General features: G+C 51.4%; 1 protein-coding gene across 2 annotated transcripts in view; it reads right to left on the reverse strand.

Moving 5' to 3' along the window:
* Nucleotides 1-1338: 1338 nt before the first annotated feature.
* Nucleotides 1339-20026, reverse strand: part of PPARGC1B (PPARG coactivator 1 beta) — a 112400-nt gene continuing 93712 nt past the window's right edge. The window contains exons 8-12 of one of the 2 annotated variants that reach the window (XM_026008788.2): nucleotides 17963-18755; nucleotides 14626-14701; nucleotides 12469-12593; nucleotides 9904-10058; nucleotides 1339-8970 (exon numbers count right to left, since the gene is read on the reverse strand). In XM_026008788.2, the coding sequence (XP_025864573.2) occupies nucleotides 8870-8970; nucleotides 9904-10058; nucleotides 12469-12593; nucleotides 14626-14701; nucleotides 17963-18755 (1250 nt within the window). In that variant the 3' untranslated portion in view covers nucleotides 1339-8869. The remainder of the gene's footprint in view (nucleotides 8971-9903; nucleotides 10059-12468; nucleotides 12594-14625; nucleotides 14702-17962; nucleotides 18756-20026) is intronic. The other variant, XM_026008797.2, reaches the window with a different exon arrangement.

The raw sequence follows: 20026 nt of genomic DNA on the forward strand, positions 1-20026 counted from the left end.
GGGACCTCTGAGTTCATCTAAGCAGATCATCTGGCATAGTCGGGAACCAGGGGCCAAAGAGGCGGCTCGTGCAAGTTTGCAAAATATCCAAGTGGCAGAGTTGGGTCTCAAACACAGGTCTTGAGCCTCTAAAGCTCTCACACCATTGAATGTATCTTTGAAGGGATTATTTCTGTGACTCTGTGGCTTGGCTGCCTCTCTCGCCATGTACAGTCATCAGGCCATGGATAGGATCCACTCACTCATCCATTCAGGAATTCCCAAGCAATAGGGCCGGGCACCCTGCCATGAATGGAGAAGCAGCCCTGCTTTCCTGGACTTTACCATCGAGTAAGAGGGCGACAGATACTGAGCAATCAGTCACCTGGATAACCTCTGTAAAGACTAACTTGTACCCTGCTGCCCAGCGGAAACATCCTCATTCATCTGAACGGAAAATATCATGGTGTGCGCCTTTCCAACTGCAAAGTCTAAACCATTTCCAGATTGAGAAAATAAATCACATGAAAATGAGAGCTAGTTTCCGTAGGAAATCAACAACTTACAAACAGTGTGCACAGAACATAAAGTGGAACGGCTTAGTGCACTTGTTCTTGTGTATCTAGGATTTCTTCCCCAGTGTTTCAACCCTTCGGGGGCACATGGCGATCCATGGGTGTCTTGCACTCCAACTGCACTTAGAAAATAAAGCAAAGGCAGCTTTAAGGCAAAATAAAGGCTAAACCCAAGAGAGCTTGAAACCAAGGAAACAACACATACATCATCCAGGATGGAGAGTCATGTCTTGACCGCTCTTGCTGGGAGCAAGTGAGCAAAGGAAAACACTGCAAAGTCACCCAAATGCAGCACACAATTCAAGCCTGTTCTGCACATTCCCCTGGCCAGAAATGAGTTTTTTGTGTGATTTCTTTTTTCTTTTTCTTCTCTCTCTTTTTTTTTTTCCACCCGAAAGTGTTTTGTAGTTGTCAGTTGGTGAGGGTTTTTGCTTTGAAAACATGTCAAAATATCGCTTCTGGCATGTTTATTTAGTGTGCTCGTGTGAAAAAGGAGTCGCAGGCAAACAAGGAAGTCCTTGTGCAGAAAGTGGGAGAGCTTTTCTAAAAGTCATGGCCAAAAGCTGGTCATGGAATGGCTGTCGGGAGAGGCTACGGCTCACAATCACCGTGAAATGTGCTGTCACAGAAGGCAATGTGAGCTCAGAGTGTTTGGCAGGTTGCGGGGCACACCCTGACCAGGGTCTTCTCTGGGACAGTGACCCCAAAATCAGAATCCCTTTCCCATTAAGTGGGCAGGGTGTCCCCTCCAGGAGCGCAAATAAAGACACATCTAAAAGGGGCGGTGGGTGGTATTTTCTTTTTAATCTCCATAGTGTATTTGTTAAGTTTATTTATAAGCAGATCACTTCACTATTTACAGTACATGAGCATAGAGATTCTACAGTTTTTGTGATGTAAACAATAACCCCACAGTGGGAGTCTGAGAAAAGAAGCCAGTTTTGAAGTATTTACAGACATTAAAATAGAACTTTATACTCACGGAATAATAATACATAGAGCAATTTGGTTAAATTATCTATGAAACTATAGAATCTGACAATGTACAAATACAGGAAAACGGTTTCTCATTTAGAAGGTAAGACAGATAAATCACACCAGAAATAAAATAGGGACGATGACAACCACAATAATTAAAAGCAAAGAAGGTCTCTTCCTTGCCTCTTACAGATAAAGTATTTATATAAATAAGGACACAACCCAACAAAATGGAAAAAATATATAAAAATCCTCTACCAATTAAAAAAAATAGCAAAACTAAAAACTCGATTCTCAATCATTAGCAGTGTCCTTTAAAAAATTAAAATTTAGCTTTCTATTATAAATAACAAAGCAGATGTGTCCCTCTGTGTAGGTGAAATTCTTGCACCTTTCTCAAGAAATGCATCAATGTAATTCCACACATACACACACAGGCGTGCACACGAGCAGACAAATACACACACACACAGGCACACACGCACACACACGCACACACATACACAGCCTTGCGCTCACGCACCCCAGGCTGTAGTTACCTTGTTGAGCTTCCCAATCAATAATGCCCCCTACAGTAGTACCCCTGGGGATGCCCAAACCTAACAAGTTTAGCCATTCCCTGGTTTGACCCTGTCACAGAGCCGGGGAAAGCCCTGGCTCCCTATTGCTCAGAATTCTCTAGGCTGCACGGTCACACCAAGAGAAAAAGATTTGAGTCCAAGATTTGGAAATGCTGGAAGGGACCATAGGGACCACCTCGCCCAGTCGATTAAGGCTAGCTACAGACACCGTCTCTTTAAAACCTGGGGTTGGGGAGAGGGATCTTGTGTCGGTTTCAACCTTAGCACCTGCCTCTGGAGGAAGCTGTGCTCAAAGCTCAAAGCTCAAAGCCAATGCTAATACGGTGGCACAAGGGGGTGGGCGTGAATTTCCCAGCAGGCTGCACTGAGCCAGCCTTCCGGATGGTCACCTTCCCCCCCCACCAACCATCTGGAAATTCAAGTGGTCCGCCTCCCCGTTCCACTGGCCACACACCCCTTGAGATTTCCAACCTGTTTCCATCGGAATCAGAACACCCCTCAAGAAACGAAGTTGGGAAGAGTTTATGACTTTTTATTCCTAACACAAAAACACTTAACATTTTTAAAATACGAAATACAAAAAAACAAACCAAAAAACCTGTTTGGCTCTTCAGTGGACCGTATCAAAGGCCATGGCCAGGCCCCCCGCCCCCAGAATCCTCACACCCAGCCTCTTTGCCTGCCCCAAGGGTACAGCGCGGGCCACCAGCAAAGGTTCACTTAACAAGATCAGCAGCTGAGCTGCTAGTATTGCAGTTAGAGTAACCCCCACCCCCTCCCCGGGGCCCACTCCTGTCTCCTCTGCCCACAGGATAACTAGTGTGCTTCTCAAGTCTGTGCAAGAGTCTACTTAGTGGTTGCTTCTGGAGTCTTCTGACTGGTGTTACATTGGGCTCTACACACAGAAGACGGTTCACTCAAGTCATGACATGTAATTCCCCGAATGGGTGTTGGGGCAGCAAGGTGGCCGAAAGGATGTCTTTGCCTTCCATCTGGGTAGCTGGTGGAGACAGTCCTTGGCCACTAGAGGGCGACCAGACGTTGATAAGGCAAAGTGCTGAGGTGGAAGCTGACCAATCCCTTCACAAGCCACCCAGGCGCCAGGCGGGCCACGCGCAAGAGGTGGCTCCGCTAGGCTTCCTTGCAGGATCCTTTGACAAGACAGCACAGAGGGGGTTCAGCTATGGAAACAAGGCTTTGAGGTGTTGCTCTGCCCAGGGACGGACCACCTAACAAAACCGGATTTTCCAAGGTGCCTCCGGTCCGGGGAGTCGGATGTCTATGCTGCTTCCAAATGTGCAAGGTGTTCTGAGGACACGGAATACCTGCAAACCTGTCCTCCGGGATCTCAAAGCCTCAGCCACCGCTGCTGTATTATTACAGAAACAAAAAGCAAAAAGCTGCCCTAGATATATGCGGTGTGATCAATGCCTCCCTGTTGCCCCAGAGGTGTTACAATCATTTGGAGGAAATGTATGGAAAAGTGCCTAAGTTAAGCTGTTTTGGGGGGAGAGAGTGTATTGCTAGTATCGTCTGAGAGCAAGAGACAAACAGCCAAGCGGTCATCACAACATTCGGATTAAAAGCTGTTCGGTGGGGACGATGACGAGGCTAATGTGAGATTCGAAACCGCCACCTGGCCAAGCTGGGGTCGAACTTCTCACCATCCCCATGAGAAACTATGGCTTAGATCTGTCCTGGGGAGCTGGCCTGCACACAGGGTAGCTCGGCCAGGACCGGGTGGGCTTGAATCTGCTGCTGGTTGGTTACCTTGCGGAGAACTCTCTCACCCAGGCCTCGAGCTGGGCGCAGCCGGAGGATGGGATCAGTTTCACAGGTTAGTGACCCACGCCCGGGGCTCCAGGGTGGGAGCCCGAGCCTATTGGGCTCGAAAGGGACCCTGGTGCTCATTCTGCCCAATGTTCTCCTTCATTAGTGGAGGGAACAGAGGTCCCAGATCACACAGCAAGTGAGAAACTTCAGGTCTCTCACTGAGATGGCTTATATAGTTATGTGACTTGCTCTGGAAACCCGTTTCCGTCAGCTGGGCTGCTTTGACTTTTTAATCCATCCATGAAAAATCGGTACCAAGATCTAAACTGGGGCCTCCAACAAGAAGGCGGGCCAGGGCTCACTCTAGGCCTGGCTCTGCCCTCTCCCACCAGCCCCCCTCCTGACCCCCGCCCAGGGCCTAGGAGAGTCCCTCACATAGCCCAGGGAGACCCGAATCTGCTGGGTAGAAACATGGAGCCGGGCTGCAGTGTGGTTTTCTCAAAGTGCTTTTATTGCTTCAATGCAAAGTCAGCCTCTGCCTGCCTCCTGGACGTCCTGCAGCCGCCTCCTACGGGTCCTCCCCCCACCCCACCATCTGTTTCAGGCCAAGAACATTTCTGTGGGTTTCCCAGCTCCCGAGCTCTCCCTCCATTTACCCTGTACCTCCGGACTCAAGCAGGCAGCCCCGGAGCCCACCTATGTGGGCAGATGCCCCCCCCCCCCCAGGACTCGGGGGCCAGCTCCAACATATTGCACACAAACACTAACTGCTCTCCTTCTGCCCCAGTGGGAAGGGGTGAGGGGGTCCCTCTTCTTTGGCCAGCAAAACCATGAGGTTCACTTTATTTGCTACCATACATCCAATTTCTTCCCTTCATCCTATTGGAGGGGAACTGCTAGATCTCAAACGCTAAGAAAACACTGCGGTTTTGATGTCACGGAGTTAGATCAACCGAGTGTCTAGCGTTGGTTCTGCTTCACAGCTGGGACAGCCCCTCCCTCAAGCTGGAGGCTCAGCTGTGATTTCAACGGGAGCCCAGGCCTGGCAGGAGGTCCTCCCCAGCCCACGCAGGAGGACGACGTGTCAGTGCCCTCCCTGCCGCCCCCTCACCGCTTGCACGGGGGCCTCGGCATGCGTGCCACATCTGCCCAGAAGAGACCACGCTCAAAACCTCTAAGAGCATAGGCTTTATGCATCTCTTCCTGCATCAGGACTTGGGTACTGAGTGTTTGCAGCTCCGAGTGCTCCTCCCTTCCTCCCCCTGCCCCCCGAAGCCCCCGAAGCCCTGCCTCTCCCCTGAGCACGGTCAACATGCCAACACAGCAAGGCCTCAGAGCAGATGCGGACACCTGACTCATGGCTCTTTGACTCAAAACAGTTTCCTGGCTTGGGAGCAAGATGTGGTGGGATAATGGGGGGCAGGGGGGGGGGTGGTCGGCTTTCTCTGCACTCCATCCACTCATATTCTTTACCTCTTTGATGCATTTTCCTTAGGCAACCAGAACCCCCAAGAGTGAGGATTCTGATTCAGCCTGGTACCGACTGAGGAAGGAGATGAATTCCACTTAGCGGTTGGATCGGACATTTCTGGAAACACCAGCACGGCACAGAGACGGACAGTACAACCTGCCCCACACGGGCGGCTGTCAACACAGTCTACAGTAAGCTTTTATGGCAATCACATGTAAACATCATCCAGAGCAAATACTAGGACAGAGCTACAACGAGATGGTTGCCAGTGGCCGCTGCTCCCTCTGGGTTTACTCCTTAATATGGTGGGCAAGAGACCAAGGTGGACAAGTTTTCCTGGAGAGACCTTGGAGTCTCCTTGGTTAATAATACACAGCACCGAATGAGTCTTCCAGATAGAGGTTGTCTGCAGGCTTGGTCAATTTTAGAACTTGTAGCCTTTTATGGATGGGATGGCAAGCAGAAACTGCTTGGCGGTCTTGGCAGGCTTCCTCTCCCACCGCAGCCAGCCCTGACCTTAGGCACGTTACCTCCCAGTGCCATGCTCAGATCTCTGCTCTGCTCAAGGGGTAGTATCTAAGTGACTTCAAGTGCCCTGTATTAATCCGAAGTGGATGGGCAGCCTCAGCTGACCCAGAAGAGGGGAGGGAGAGACTGGTCTTCCACTACAACCTGGTATTTCTTTACCCTCTGGTACCACCTGCCCAGGGTAAAAGCTCTGGCCTAGGGTGAGCAAAGAAGAGGCAAATAGCAGGGGCTTAGAGAACCTCTAGTCCAACTCCTTCTGGTGCGGAGGGGAGGGCAAGGGCTTTAGCAAGGTCACAAAGTCCTTGGTGGAGCCAAGACTCAACCCAGCTCTCCAGACTCTGGAGTTCCTTCCCCTTGGCTTCCACAGGGGTGGAACCTCAGGGTACTCCTTGGTCAAATCAGGACTTAGGGGAGGCAGCAGACAGATTTAAATTCTATTCTATTGCATTCCATAACCATTTATAATGTGCCTACTGTATGCTAGGCAGTGAAGAGCTATAAAAGGAATTTACAACGTTCAGGTCTGTGCTGTGGAAAGTCCTTTTCTTGGGTTTATCCTCATAAACCCCACCTCCCTCAAACATTTCACATCTGCTATTCCACTTGCTCCATCGGCCACCCAAGTGGGGGCTGTGTGTCACAGTATTATTGGGAGTCCTGTGCCAATGAATCGCTTTAGGGGAATTTTCTCTCTTAGATCAGGACGTGAGAGACAGGGATGAGACAGCATGAAACCCAGTCACCATTTGGATCTGTAGAATTGGGAGCCTTTCAAAGATCAGACCAGGATGTCAAATAGGTTAAACTCTGATGTGAGTAATGGCTGCCCAGAGCACTGTGTTGAGAGTTCTAAAAGTATGACCAAGCTCAAAGAACGTGAGTACTGTGGTTGATTAGTTATGTCTGCCACTGGCCAAGGATGTGGGAGTAGTGGCACATGTGCCATGTATTTGCCATCTTGAGCTAGATACCACCTTTCCAGAAGGTTAGATTCAGAGAGGGCTGGGACCTTAGGGATTGACTTGCCTACTTCTCCCTCTCAGTCCTTTCAGAAAAGGAAGTTGGGGCCCAGGGAGGTCAAGTGACTTGATACACAGGAGCTCAAATTCGCTATTCCTTCTAAAGCCCGTTTCCTCCAGCCTTCTCCGCAGGCTTGGAGTATCTTCACCTCTCAGGACAAGCTCATTGGCTCAGCATACCTACTAAGGCATTTGATGATCAATTAAAATAATCATTTTATCAAATGATTAATTTGATAAAATAATAATAATCAACTACCAAGTCTCAAATTTCTAAGCCTGGCAATCGCAATAGATTAAATTAGCTTCTTTAGTTTTAACGGGTTAATTTCAAACATTTTGAAAGCAAGCAGGACTCTTTCTCTTTTCTTTTTAATACAAACATTTCCCAAGGAACCCTGACATATGAACCAGATTAAGGTGGAGCCGCTCTGTCTGAAGCAGAAGTAACAAGCTCATACCCTGCCTGGCCATGCTTTCCCTCCCGAATGGCCCCGAAGGCACCTGCAGAACATCCAAGATGGACATGGTTTGACATCACTCAAGAACAGAAATTTTAAAGTAAAGCCCAATTAGAATGTTGTCAAAGTTAGCAAGGACCTTGGAGACTGTCTTATCCACCCCTGGCCCTCACATGCCCTTCCTGCTCCCCTCGCCCCATGCCACCAAAACGGCTTTACAAGTGAAGACAAGGGAAAGACAAGCTAGTAGGAGTAGGATGGGTTCATGGCTGGCCCCAAAGGGATGATTGCTCCCAGATCACCTGCCTGTGCCTCTCCAGGTGTGTCACTGAAGCTCTGATGGCATGTCCACAGGTGTAGATATCCACAGAACCCTCTGGATTAAGACACATGCCTGAGCCTAAACTTGCCTAATGCTGGTGAGTCAGCTGTTGACTTACCCCTCAGAGTAAGCCCACAGGCTTCTTGCCTGTGGCCCAGCATAGCCACCCTCACCTCTACCAGTCCCTGCAGCTGTGTACCTTTATCCCAGCTACTGCACGAGCAGGGGCCCAGGAATCAGGAGACCTCAGCTGGGTCACTGCTCTGCCTTTTCACTGGCCGTGGGACTTCGGGCAAGTCATCTCACCTCTTGGGACCACTGCCCGCCTCCCCTGGAAAAACAAGAGCAATGCAGCTTGCCCCACCTTCCATACAAGGCCGGCCAGGATAGGATACGAGCACTCCAGGCCAGGCACAAGCCCTGAGCACAAGCTGGCACCAGATGGGGGCTCCAACCATAACTGGACCCACACGTGCTCAGTGAGCAATGGGGCAGAGCTAGGCAGGAAGGTCCCAGAACCTCTCTCCACTGCTCCCAGGTGTGGCTGCAGGCCACACTTCCCTGGGGACCAACACACCAGCTGCCCAGCACCTCGAGGGCATTCTGGCAGAGGGAGCAGAGCAGCTCAGTGGCAAACACCTCACGACAGTGCATAGTTAAAAAATCAAGGAAGCGATACAATAATCCCAGGCACAGTACATCTGAGCCATAAATACATTATTTTAAGGATATACTTTTTTTTCTTCAATTAAAAATGAGTTTATAATCCTGATTCTATTCACGAGTAACAATTTCATCATCACATACTATAGACAAGAAATGTTATGGTGAACACGGCTGCACGTCTACGAGGGGAAGTTCTCGGGAAGAAAGGGGAGATGGGTGACTGACCCAGCACTTGGAGGCGCACCCGGGGCCACCCGCCGGAAGCGAGGACACTAATGTGGCAGTGGAACATTAACACCATGGAAACTCACAGACAGAAGCAGCTTTGTTCAATGTAAACATTGATTTTTTTTTTTTTTTAAAAGGACAGCAGTTTCAAGTCTCTCTCTCTCACGTGTGTTCTCTCACGCGCTCGCTCTCTCTCCTTCTCATAGACTTAATTTCTTTGAAAACGTAAACATATTGGAAGGGCCTTGTCTGAGGTATTGAGGTATTCCTCGAAGGTTAAGGCTGTTATCAATGCAGGCTCTGCTGGGCCTCCTTCAGTAAGCTGTCAAAATCCATGGCTTCGTACTTGGTTTTCACTGATGCAGGAAGGGCCTCTTCTGAATTGGAATCTGGGCAGGGGGCAGGGGAGTCAAGGAGAGGGGGAAGGCAGTGAGCAACTCAGAAAGGCTTGACCATCAGAAAAGCTGCCACCAGGGCCAGGCCCACGGAGGGTATGTGGCCCACGGCCTCACAGCACTAGACAGCACGCGTGACCTCCGCTGGCCTACCGTGACACCTCAGCCCTGTCATCAACGTCTCAGGGTGGCCCTGCTTCTAGAACGTGGTGGCCCCAACTAGAGCACCCCAGAGATCTCTTCTGGTTCTGATTATCCTATAAATCTGTTTCCCTAAGAGCTTCTTGCCCACTAGTAAACCACTGCAGAAGTCGCATAAGGTGGCCAACAAAGCTAGGATGCCCTCCCTATGTAGATATGGAACCAGACCTCATGCGTGGACAGGAAGTCAGATGGAACAGTGTCTGGCCCGGGGCCGTCCTGTGTCTCCTCGCACTCAGCCCAGTACTTCGGGAGGCTGTGTCGGACTCTCCTCCACAGATAATTCTCTCCTAAATTGTCCTTCTTCACCAACTCGCCCCCAAATGGGGAGGGCATGGTGACAATATTATTTCACTGTGGCCCATTAATGGACAAGGCTGTCTACTAGCTGTTGGGGCCACCACAGAATGCCCCGGAGGGCAGCAGGGCAGCCACTGGCCCTGTGAGGTCAGAGGCAATAATCATGGTTCTGCCAACTGGCTGTGAACACAAGACTGGACCTTCCAAGGGGCCCCGGGGGGCCCGAATCTCTCTCTTGGTATCAGTATCTCTCTCTTGGTATCAGTCTTGAGACAGGACAAGATGGGCCAGAGACCAGAAGGAAAACCAGATGGCGGCCTCCCAGCTACAAGGTTGTACCAATGGCACATTAGAGCGTTAGAGTGGAAGCTGGGTCCAGAGGGGGTTTAGGCCTCGCTGGAATGTGCCGGGGCCTTATGTACTTACCATAGTCAGTGTGTCTGGGCCAGCAGAAGTGCTGGAGCCCTCCGTAGCTCAGCTGGAAGGAGGGCTCGTGGCGTTTCCGCAGGGCAGCGCCGTTCCTCAGAGACAGGGCAGCGTGCTCAGAACACCGGTAGGTGATGAAGCCATACTTCTCACCTCTGTGGGGAGATGCCAGGGGGAGCGTGTTACTGAGCCAGCTTGGTCGACACTCTCAGGCCACCCATTAGTCGGCGACGAGCAGAGAACCACACTGCTTAGTGGTTAGAACCACTAACCATGTCCATGGCCCCCCAAATACAGATGATGGCAACTGCCAGGCTGACCTCTCCTGTGCAGTAACAGTAAGAGCAGGTGATTTACAGAATGTTTGCCAGGGTGCCTCACTCTTCAGACCGCCAGGTGAGTGGCTTCTGGCATTTTCTCCCCCTCAGGGATAAGGAAATAGGCTCTGTGGAGTTCAGAATTTGCCCAAAGGCAAGGGGGCAGGGCAGGGTTTTCGAACTCAGACCTCCCCCCAAGAAAGCCTGTTTGCCATACCTATGCCCCCACCCTACCCCTCCTGCCTCCTTCAAAGCCAGCCTCGCCACCACTTCCTTGGCTGCTAATGCGGCCTTCCCCCTTCCCTAACGTAGCTGGTATTCGGTACGCATCTCGTCCTTGATGGTAGACATCTCTGAGCTTGCCCTGCTCAGCATCCATTCCCCCTCCTCTGACAACGGTGCCAAGTGTTCACAATGACTCATTCAAGGATGAGCCTTTGGCGCACAGCAGAACCTCAAAGAATTCATCCAGCTCGTGGCTGGAACTGTGAGGAACACTCCCCCCTTTCCCCAGTAGGAGGAAACTTAGAGCTGGGGGCAGCCCGTTTGAGAAGGATGCTGAGGTGAGGGGGTCCTGGGGTCAGTTCTTCCCTCAGCTCTTCAGCTCCACAACAGCAAGAAAGAGACTCCTGGCTGCTCCGTCCCTCTGCTACCTATACTCCTCGGCATAGAGACAAGCTGGAGTCCCCCGACTGCTCAGGACGGGCTCACCAACACTGGGCGTGTTAAGTACAACCACACTGCTGTGAACGGATCTCCTCCCTGTCGGCCTGCTGTTTCCAGGAATTAGACTACTCCAGATACCCCATGTAAGTGGAGGCGTTCAACATTTCTCTTTCTGTGGCTACTGATTTCATGTAGCATAATCATTAGGTTATCCATGATTACCAAGGTTCATCCATGCTTGTAGCATGTGACAGGATTTCCTTCCTTTCTAAGGCTGAATAATACATCCCATTGTATGTGTATACAGATTTTGCTTATCCGTTCATGAGTCGATGGAATACTTGGGTTGTTTCCACTTCTTGGGTTATCATGAATAAAGCTCCTATACACATGGGCGTGCAAAGATCTCTTTGAGATCTTGCTTTCAATTCTTTTAAGTTTATACCCAGCAGTCGGATTGCTGGATCACCTGGTAATTCTATATTTAATTTTTGGAAGAACCTCCACACCACTTTCCATGGTGGCTGCACCAGTTTGCATTCCCAAAGTGCAAGAGGGTTCTAATTTCTCTATACCCTTGCCAATGCTTGTGATATTCTGTAGCCACCTTAATGGATACGAAGCATGTAATGATTCCCATATAGAAACTATTTTGTCATTGAAGCTCTTTAAAATTATTAAATTAGAATTTAAAAGCCTTAATAATTTAGTTGGCAAATATAATGGGAGATACTTCAGAATGACCTCAAAACTGACAAAGTTTTAACATCTAAGTTGTGCATTTACATGCAACCTATTCTTCTGGCAGATACCCTGACTTCTGAATGCTGCTTCCCCAAGTAAGTGAGGAAAAAATCAAGATTCACAGCAGAATCAGTGGTGTGAAACTGGCTGCTCCAGAGGAATGGAGGGATGTGAAGCAGGGGCTCTTGCAGGGCAGTGAGGTTCTAGTACAACTGTGTCCTTAAGCCCCAGGGGCTGTCTGCCACCCTGGGCCAGTTCCAGGGTAGAAAACCTGAAGCAGACATGTAGGCTATAGATCTGGCTCTGCTACTAACTAGCTGCTTACTTAACTTGCCTCAACTTCCACGAAAGGGAGAGCAATAGAATGAGTGCACAGGTCACAGGTATGTTAGAAAGTTTAAGAGAGAGGGGCACCTGGATGGCTCAGTCAGTTAAGTGTCTGCATTCAGTTCAGGTCTCGATCCCAGTGTCCTGGGATTGAGCTCCACATTGGAATCTCTGCTTAGTGGGGAGCCTGCTTCCCCTTCTACCTGCCACTCTGTCTACTTGTGCTCTCTGTCAAATAAATAAAATCTTTAAAAAACAAAAATCAAACAAATTTAAGAGAATGCACAGGAATTTGCACTTAGCGAACCATTAGCAGCTGTTTGCTGCTTATTGCTGGGCCACACAATTGTTACTGGACCTTCTCTGGGGCCTGGCTCTCCAGGTCCAGGCTGTGGATTTCCTCAGATATGTGTTCTACAAATCTTCTCTGGCATCTTCTGTAGCCAGCCCTGGATTGGGACTTCTGCCCCTCCTCCCTGCCCTTCTCTGCAAATAGCACGACTTGACTCACCTCTTGCTTCTTGTCAGCACCTGGCACTCCACGATCTCACCAAATACTTCAAAGCGCCTCTTCAGCTCTCGGGAGCTCATGTCACTGGAGAGATTTCGAACATACACCACACGGCCTTCGCCCTGCTCCAGAAGGGAGACACGGAGAGACCCAGTCACTGCCTGGCTTCCTGGGACCTCTTTGATGGTGGGCTCCTACGGAGTCCTCATCCTCAGCCCGTGCTGCCTGGCTGAGCAGGTGACACCACCTGCAGCTGGAGTCAGAGAGAGGACGAGGACAATCCCTCTCCCAAAAGACCTGCCTTGGAGGAGGGGGCTGCTGAGTGTCGGGTTGGGATGTGGCTCCCAGAGGAAGCCACTGCTCACTTAAGGAAATGAGCAGAGAAGGGACGAGACAAGAGGGTTCATCAGTATTAATATAACTGTGTACCGTATTTGTGTTCTGAGTCTGGGGCTTTTTTTTTGGTAGTTGGGGGAGGCTGTGATACAAAGGCAAGTTGCCAAGATGGTAATGGGCAAGGATGGGGAGCCAGGTCACTATGGGGGTCACAGTGGGCTGGGAGGAAGGCAGTAGGACCCCGGGCATAGGGCTCGGAACCACCATCACCCTCAGCTTTGCCAGGGCAGCGTGCGGACACGAGGACTAAGAGGTCACTTCTGGTGAGCTGGGTGCTGTGCTGTGGGCCCCCAGAATTGCCCAGCAGAGGGAGGGGTGGGGAGAAACCCAGGCTGAAATGTCTCCTCCTCTTCCTCTACCATCCGTGACTGGATCCAGTTAAAGCCACTGCTAGTGGAAGAGTTGCTTTGACCCGCTAGGTAAACTCCAGCTGCGTTCCTGGAAACCTGCACTATTGTGGGTAATACAGACAGCTCTGGTTTGGACAGGCTTAGGGTAAGGCCAGGGACTCTGGAGCCATCCCATTCTCCTCTCACAGAGGGGCAGGGAGGAAACCAAGGCCCAGGGACCCAGCAGGGCTCCGCCCTAGGTTCTGGATTCTGCTCAGTGAAGAAACACCCTCCTCCCAGGCTCCTGGCAGCTCCTTAACCTGATAAGGTTCTTTCCTGCCTCTGTTCCACATCCTCCTGAAACCTCATGGTGGCTCCTTTCATCCATCAGCATCTAGCTCTTTGCAGATGCCCTTCCCAGACTGCCCTATAAATACATCCTCACCAACCATCAAAACACAACTATTTCTCTCAGAGACTCGAGCCTGACGTGAATTAATTCCACCGCGCCTCTCCCCATCTCTGATTATAGTGTTTATTCCTTGTTTATAAGTCTGTTGTACGTCTCCCTTCTGCCCCAGCCATGAAAACAGGGGCCTGGTCCGTCTCGTCCACGCCAGGCACGTCACAACCGCTGCATGGTCACATGTGGATTCCAAGAAGACGCTCCAGGCACAGCCCGTGGTTCTAAGCACCTGCTTGCAGACAGCTGTGGACCTCTGGGGTACACACACCTCATGTGTCCGTCCACGTCTCTGCCCAGAAGCACCCTCATGGTGGAAAAGCAATCAAGTGCAAGTCTGTCTTTCTGTGCCTCTGTCTGAATACTTTCCCTTCCCTTCTTTCTAGTGACATGGAGCGGCTGGCTCTGGCTCTCCTCTGCAGCCTCCTGGCACAGCCGAGGCCCAGAGACTAACTCTGGAGGAGGGTCAACAAGGTCAGTGGGAAGCAAGGAGCAGGCTCTCCTGGTCCCTTAGCCCTGATCGAGCCAGGGGACCCTTAGGAAGGACAGGCCCAACTCCCTGGTGTATGGATGAGTAAACTGAGGCTCAGGGAAGCTGGGAGACCTGCCCAAGGTCACACAGGAGGTAGTAGCAGGGCTGCTTTGTGGCCTGGTTGGCCTAGCTCTGCTCCCTGCCCCCCTACCCCCCGCCCCACGGCCTGTGCTCTCAGCTCTATCGAGCCTGTGATGCTCAGCACTAAAATCACTACCGACTACACGCCTCACAGCCAGTCCCTCAGCCGCACTTTGCACGATGCCACCTCTGATGCCCTTTGGTGACCCTTGTGCCTTTTTAAGTCAAAAAAACGTAATTATCTTCTGCAGGCCACAGCCAGCCTCAAAGGACTTCGGGCCTCTGAAGCCTTGGCATGTCCTGCTGCCCCTGTTCTTCCCCATTCACTCTGGGCTCCGGGGCCCCAGGTCACTTACAATGGCCTTTTCCCGCCGCTTCCTGGCGTGCCGGACGCTTGGCGTTCTGTCTGAACACGGCCCTCTGCTCTCACATCTGTCAGTGAACAAGCAAAGCAGAGGCACTCACTCTCAGGAGGGACCACAGCAGGGTGGGTGGGCGGGTGGAGTTGCTCTAGGAAGCAAGGGACGCTTCTTTCAAAATTGCTCATGAGGGCAGAAGTAGCAGGACTGGTGCCCACGGAAAGCCAGCGTCCCCCTTGGCAGCGACAGCCCAGGGTTGTGTGCGGCTCTGCACCATCCAACACGTGCCTTTGCCAGCTTCCTTGACTGGATCCCTGGAAACCACCATGTCCCTAATCAGCACCCTTCTGCCTCTTTATGCCATGAGGGGTGGAAAGGTCCTTTTGCTTCATTACTGCATGTGATCTGATGGGGGGAAAAGCAACTCACGAGGCCTTATGCTTCCCCATTTTCCAAAGGAAAACCCTGAAGCTCAGATTCAGTATGGGATTTGTCTAAAGCCAGAACGCGGGGGAGGCACAGCTAGCAGGAGGGGTGCTGATCCTAGACCCACCACTCTCTAGTGGCTGACGCCCAGCCAAGAGGCAATCCCAGCCATCACAGCCCCCATGTCCCGTCCGGCTATGGGGCTCATCAGCTCAGGTGCACAGTCTGAGGACACTCGTGGGTGCCCCACGCTCATGTCCTCTTGCCTGTCTGCATGCTGCCTCCTCCTCCTCCAGAGAGCCAGGCTGCTAGAGTGGAAGGAGCATGGCATGTGCGGTCTGCAGGGCATCCTGGCTCTGCACAGACTGTCTGCATCCCTGGGAAATTCAGTACAGATGACAAAACATCGGCTCTCCGGTCAGACGGCCTGTATTCGATGCCTTGCTGGGTGACCTTGGGCTAGTTACTGACATCCCCTTAGCTTTAATTCTTTGACTGGAAGACAGGGAAAACTGACTGTACCACCTCCTTGGCCATTTGTGAGGTACAGAACACAAAATGCTGAGCTCAAGACCTGCTCGGTTAATTGCTTGCTTGCTTTTCAAATGAATCTCTTACAGCCTCTGCTCCCTCATCTCTAAAATGGGGACAAAAAGCAAATGTGCCCTCAGGGCACCTGGGTGGCTTAGTGGTTGAACATCTGCCTTTGGCTCAGGTCATAATCCCAGGGTCCTGGGATCAAGTCCTGCATCAGGCTCCCTGCAGGGAGCCTGCTTCTCCCTCTGCCTATGTCTCTGCCTCTCTCTCTCATGAATAAATAAATAAAATCTAAAAAAAAAAAAAAAAAAAAAAAAAAGCAGATGTGTCCTCCAAGTGCATCTGGGAAGCTAAATACGGTAATAGAAGGGGGTGTGACTTGCAAACGTTAAAGCACTATAAATAACAGGGGGCATCTGGGTGGTTCAGTTGGTTAAGCAGCATCTAACTCTTGATTTTCACTCAGGTTATGATCCCAGGGTCATGAAATCGAGCTCTGCATCGGCTCCACACTGGGCATGGAGCCTGCTTGGGATTTTCTTTCTCTTCCTCTTCCTCTCCTCCACCCTCTCTCCAATAATAAACAACAAACAAATAAACAAATAAGTAAAGTGCTATAAATAACAGTATCATCATCCATTTGCAAAGGATTGGCAGTTTCCCCACCTGCAGAGCTGAGGGTGACTGGTTCGTGTTGTTAAACCCCCTCAAAACACTTTTGTTGACCTATGTTTGGTACGGGAAGCACAGGTGAAAAGATGTGGGTCTGGAGAAGACTGATGACAAGTTCACCAGGTTTACCAAGCACTGAACTTTGCCAGCTGAGCAAGAACCAAGTTAACCAATTACTTTTCTCTAGTGAGAAGAAAAAGCCAGCCCTGAACTTGGCCCAAAAGCAAGAAGAGGGAAAGGAGAATCTATGGGAGTTTCTAAAGAGGCTCCTAACTCTCTGCAGGCAAGCTGGGCCTACCCTGACAGCCCTGAGCTGGTCAGGAGGGAAAGGAGGCCAGAAAACCTCAGCTCCAGCCTTGGAGGGAGGGAGGGAAGGAGGGAGGGAGGTGTTTCAAAAAGAAGAGAACCTTAGTACCTTCTGAAATACTAAACATTGTAGAGGAAACTGCCTAATATGGATGCCAAGTCACTTAGCTCAGTGACCCCCAAGGAACAGAGAATGGAGCCCTCATCCTGGCTTATTACATAGAAGGGCTTTACGAGAAATCGCTAGGGAACTCTTTTGGAGTAACAGGTAGCCCAGGGCTTCTTAATATTAGTATCTGGAGAATCTACAAACCTCCTAAAACCTAACGCCAGTTGGAGCTCTATGTACTTTTTAAAGGGAAGAGGAGTGTTTGCTTTCATTAGATTGTCAAACAGTTAAGAGTTACTTGTGTAGATAAGAGAAAGCCGAGTTTTTCTAAGATTTTTTTAATTACCTGAATTCTGCGTCTGAGAGTATGGCTCTCTGGTGATATCATCATCACCTGGGAACTAGTCAGAAATGCAGATTCTCCACCACCACCCCCAGATGTAAAGAATCAGACACTGGGCGGGTGGGGTCCAGCGGTCCACAGGTAACCAGCGGCCGCCACTGCACTGCTCAGGACCCCAGAGCACCATCTAGTGGTCGCTCAGGTGCATCTCAGGTGGAGGGTTTGCGACCTGCACCGGCTGACAGGCCTCAGGCCTCCCGCAGGTGAAGACTCACTGGGGTCCTGCTATGAATCAGGGAGAGAAGCAACGGGTCTCCACCAAAACACGCCAAACCCCCACTCTTTCTACCTAACTCCCCGCTGACTTTTGAACCAGCTCCTTCTTTCAGACTAGTTCAGTGGGCCAAGATGGTATGAGCCAACAGGCTCAGATGCATCATCGCAGCGGGAAGGTAAAGCAGCTTCTCAACTGCTAGAAGTCCTGCACAGCTCGCCAGGCCCAAGAGATGGGAGTAAGCCTTATCACTGCTTTAAGTCCAGGTGTTCTTTTTTTTTAGAATACAGATCAGAATTCTGCTCAATTTCCTTTCACATGCAAATGTCCCATTATATTAAACCGAGTCCAATTTACAAATGTAAAAGCAGAAAACACAGATGAGAAAGGGGCAAGTTCATTTAGACATAAGGCTTTGAATGGCCAGGAAGTGGGTTTTCTTCCTCTCCCGGGGCCAAGAGACTGGCGTCACTCCTGACCATTTCACTGCAGGCTTTACCTGCCTCCAACTGGCCCACAGCTCCCCCAGGGAGATCACCTCCAGGGCCTCTGACCAGGACGCAGGCCACACACAGAGACGCAGCCCCAGGGCTCCTCCCTCCCTTGGCACCCCAGGAACTGGGGTCCTCAGCTGCCCACTGTCCCTCTCGAGGCTGCCCATCCATACCTGAAGGTCCTTCGGGTGGCTGGTGACCGGGAGCGGCAGGAAGAGGAGCCAGAGCTGGAACGGCTGCGGGAACAGAGCTGCCGACTGGCCTTGCTTGGTGGGCTCTGGTAGGGGCAGTGGTCAGAGCGAGGGGGGCTGACCCCTGAGTCCTCTTCTTCATCCTCCTCTTCCTCCTCCTCCTCCAGGAGGAAGCTGCTCTCACCACTGCTGCTGCTGCTGTCCTCAAAGACTGTGTCATACTCAGGACTCTTACAGGAGGCCAGGTCTTCATCCTCCAGGGCAGTCTCCAGAAGCCCAAAGTGCTTGGTGAGGCTGGCGCGGATCTCATGGTCTCTCAGGGGCACGCTGTCCTTGGCGGGACCCCCACTGTCACAGCTTCTGTCTTCCTCCCTGGCAGAGGCCTGCACCTCAGCCCGTGGGGCACCTTGTTGGCGGCAGTCCTCAAGGTGGACCCCAGACGGCTCCCAGGACCTCAGCACCTTCCTCTGCAGGGCGCCTTCTGGCTTAAGCACCTGGCAGTAATCGTGGTCTCCAAAGGAACAGGAGAAGGGGCGCTTCTGACCCGTCTGGGAGGCCGGCTGGGCTGTAGCATGCCGTAGGTGTGACAGGAGCTCGCTCCGTTCTGGGTGCTTCTTTGGCAGCTTGGGGGCAGCCGCTGTGGCGGGCCCAAGCTGGAGGCCCTCCAAGCTGGGGAGACTGGGAGCTCTGTCTTTGCCTGGGCTGTGTTTGATGTCTGGCTTGAAGGGGTCCTCCTCTGTGGGTTTGTAAGGAGGTGTGGTGGGTGGGGTGAGTCCTAGCCAAGCAAGAGGAGAACCAGAGGTGAGGGGGACAGAGACTCTAGTTTGGGATGCCACATAAGCAGCACAAGTACCTCCACTTCCCTGACCCAATGAATGGCAGGCATCACTAATCAATCACTGCACTGCCAGCCGAGCCTGAATGTGGCCTGGGACTCCTCAGTCTGTGGTCAATTCTTTTTTCCAATTTGAATTCAATTAATTAACATATAATGTATTATTATTAGTTTCAGAGGTAGAGGTCAGTGATTCACCAATCTTATATAACACCAAGTGCTCATTACATCACGTGCCCTTCTTAATGGACAGTTACCCCATCCTCCCGCCCCCCTCCACAGTCAATTCTTGAGCTGGCATGTGATGAAATCCACTTGCCATCCCTCTATAGCCCCATTGATGGTAGCCAAAACCTTCAGGTCATTTGAGATATCTCCTCCTGCTCTACATCCTGTCACTCAACAGCCTCTGATGTCCCCAGAGCTGAGAGGAGGCAGGTGCCACAGGTCAACTTCCCTCGTGGACTGGGCCATCACAGTGCCATTGGTGCTTCCTGCATCCACCCTTGGCCTCCCTCCTCCCCCCAGTGCACCAAAGGGAACTTGCTAAGTGCCTGAGGTCTCTTCCTTTCTGGGGCTCCTGAAGCCTACAGGATCAGGATCACAGCCTCAGCCTGGCATTCCTCTGGGCCCTCTGTGATTGCTCCTTCCTGCCCGCCCTGCCTTTGCTATGCAGCAACGGCAGGTGATCAATCTCAGATGCACCTGTGCTTTCACCCCACGTGCCTCTGCTCCTGTAGATTCTGTTGCTAGGGATCTCCTTCCCACCTCTTTGTCTCTATCTCCCCAACTTCTGCTCCTTCCGCAAGCTCAGATCATATGAGCCCTGCTCTGGATGCCTTGCAAAGCTTCCCGGCCACGCTCCTGCGCTGCCCCACCCCGCCCCTTCCAGCACCAATGCTCCCAGAGCTCTTGCATATCCTTTGACTAGTACGAGTCATAGTGTGAGTCTGTCTCCTCCATAAGATGGCAGGCTCCTTTGGGGGAAGATGGTGTCTCTTTCTTTCCTAACCTTGCCCTCAGCTTATGTGCGATTGTTTGCAGATGAAAGGCTGACTCTCCCCCTTATGACACCCTCACTATGTATCCTAAGGCCCCATGCAACCCGTGCAGCAGTGGCAGGATCAGTGGGGTACACCCCCAACTGCCCAAGGGGCTGCTCAGGGTAGGGGACTCGCTGCCAGGAGTCACGTCTGCTCCCCCAAGGGCAC

This window comes from Vulpes vulpes, chromosome 4 (genome assembly GCF_048418805.1).
Source record: "Vulpes vulpes isolate BD-2025 chromosome 4, VulVul3, whole genome shotgun sequence".
In the NCBI taxonomy this organism is placed as follows: Eukaryota; Metazoa; Chordata; class Mammalia; order Carnivora; family Canidae; genus Vulpes; species Vulpes vulpes.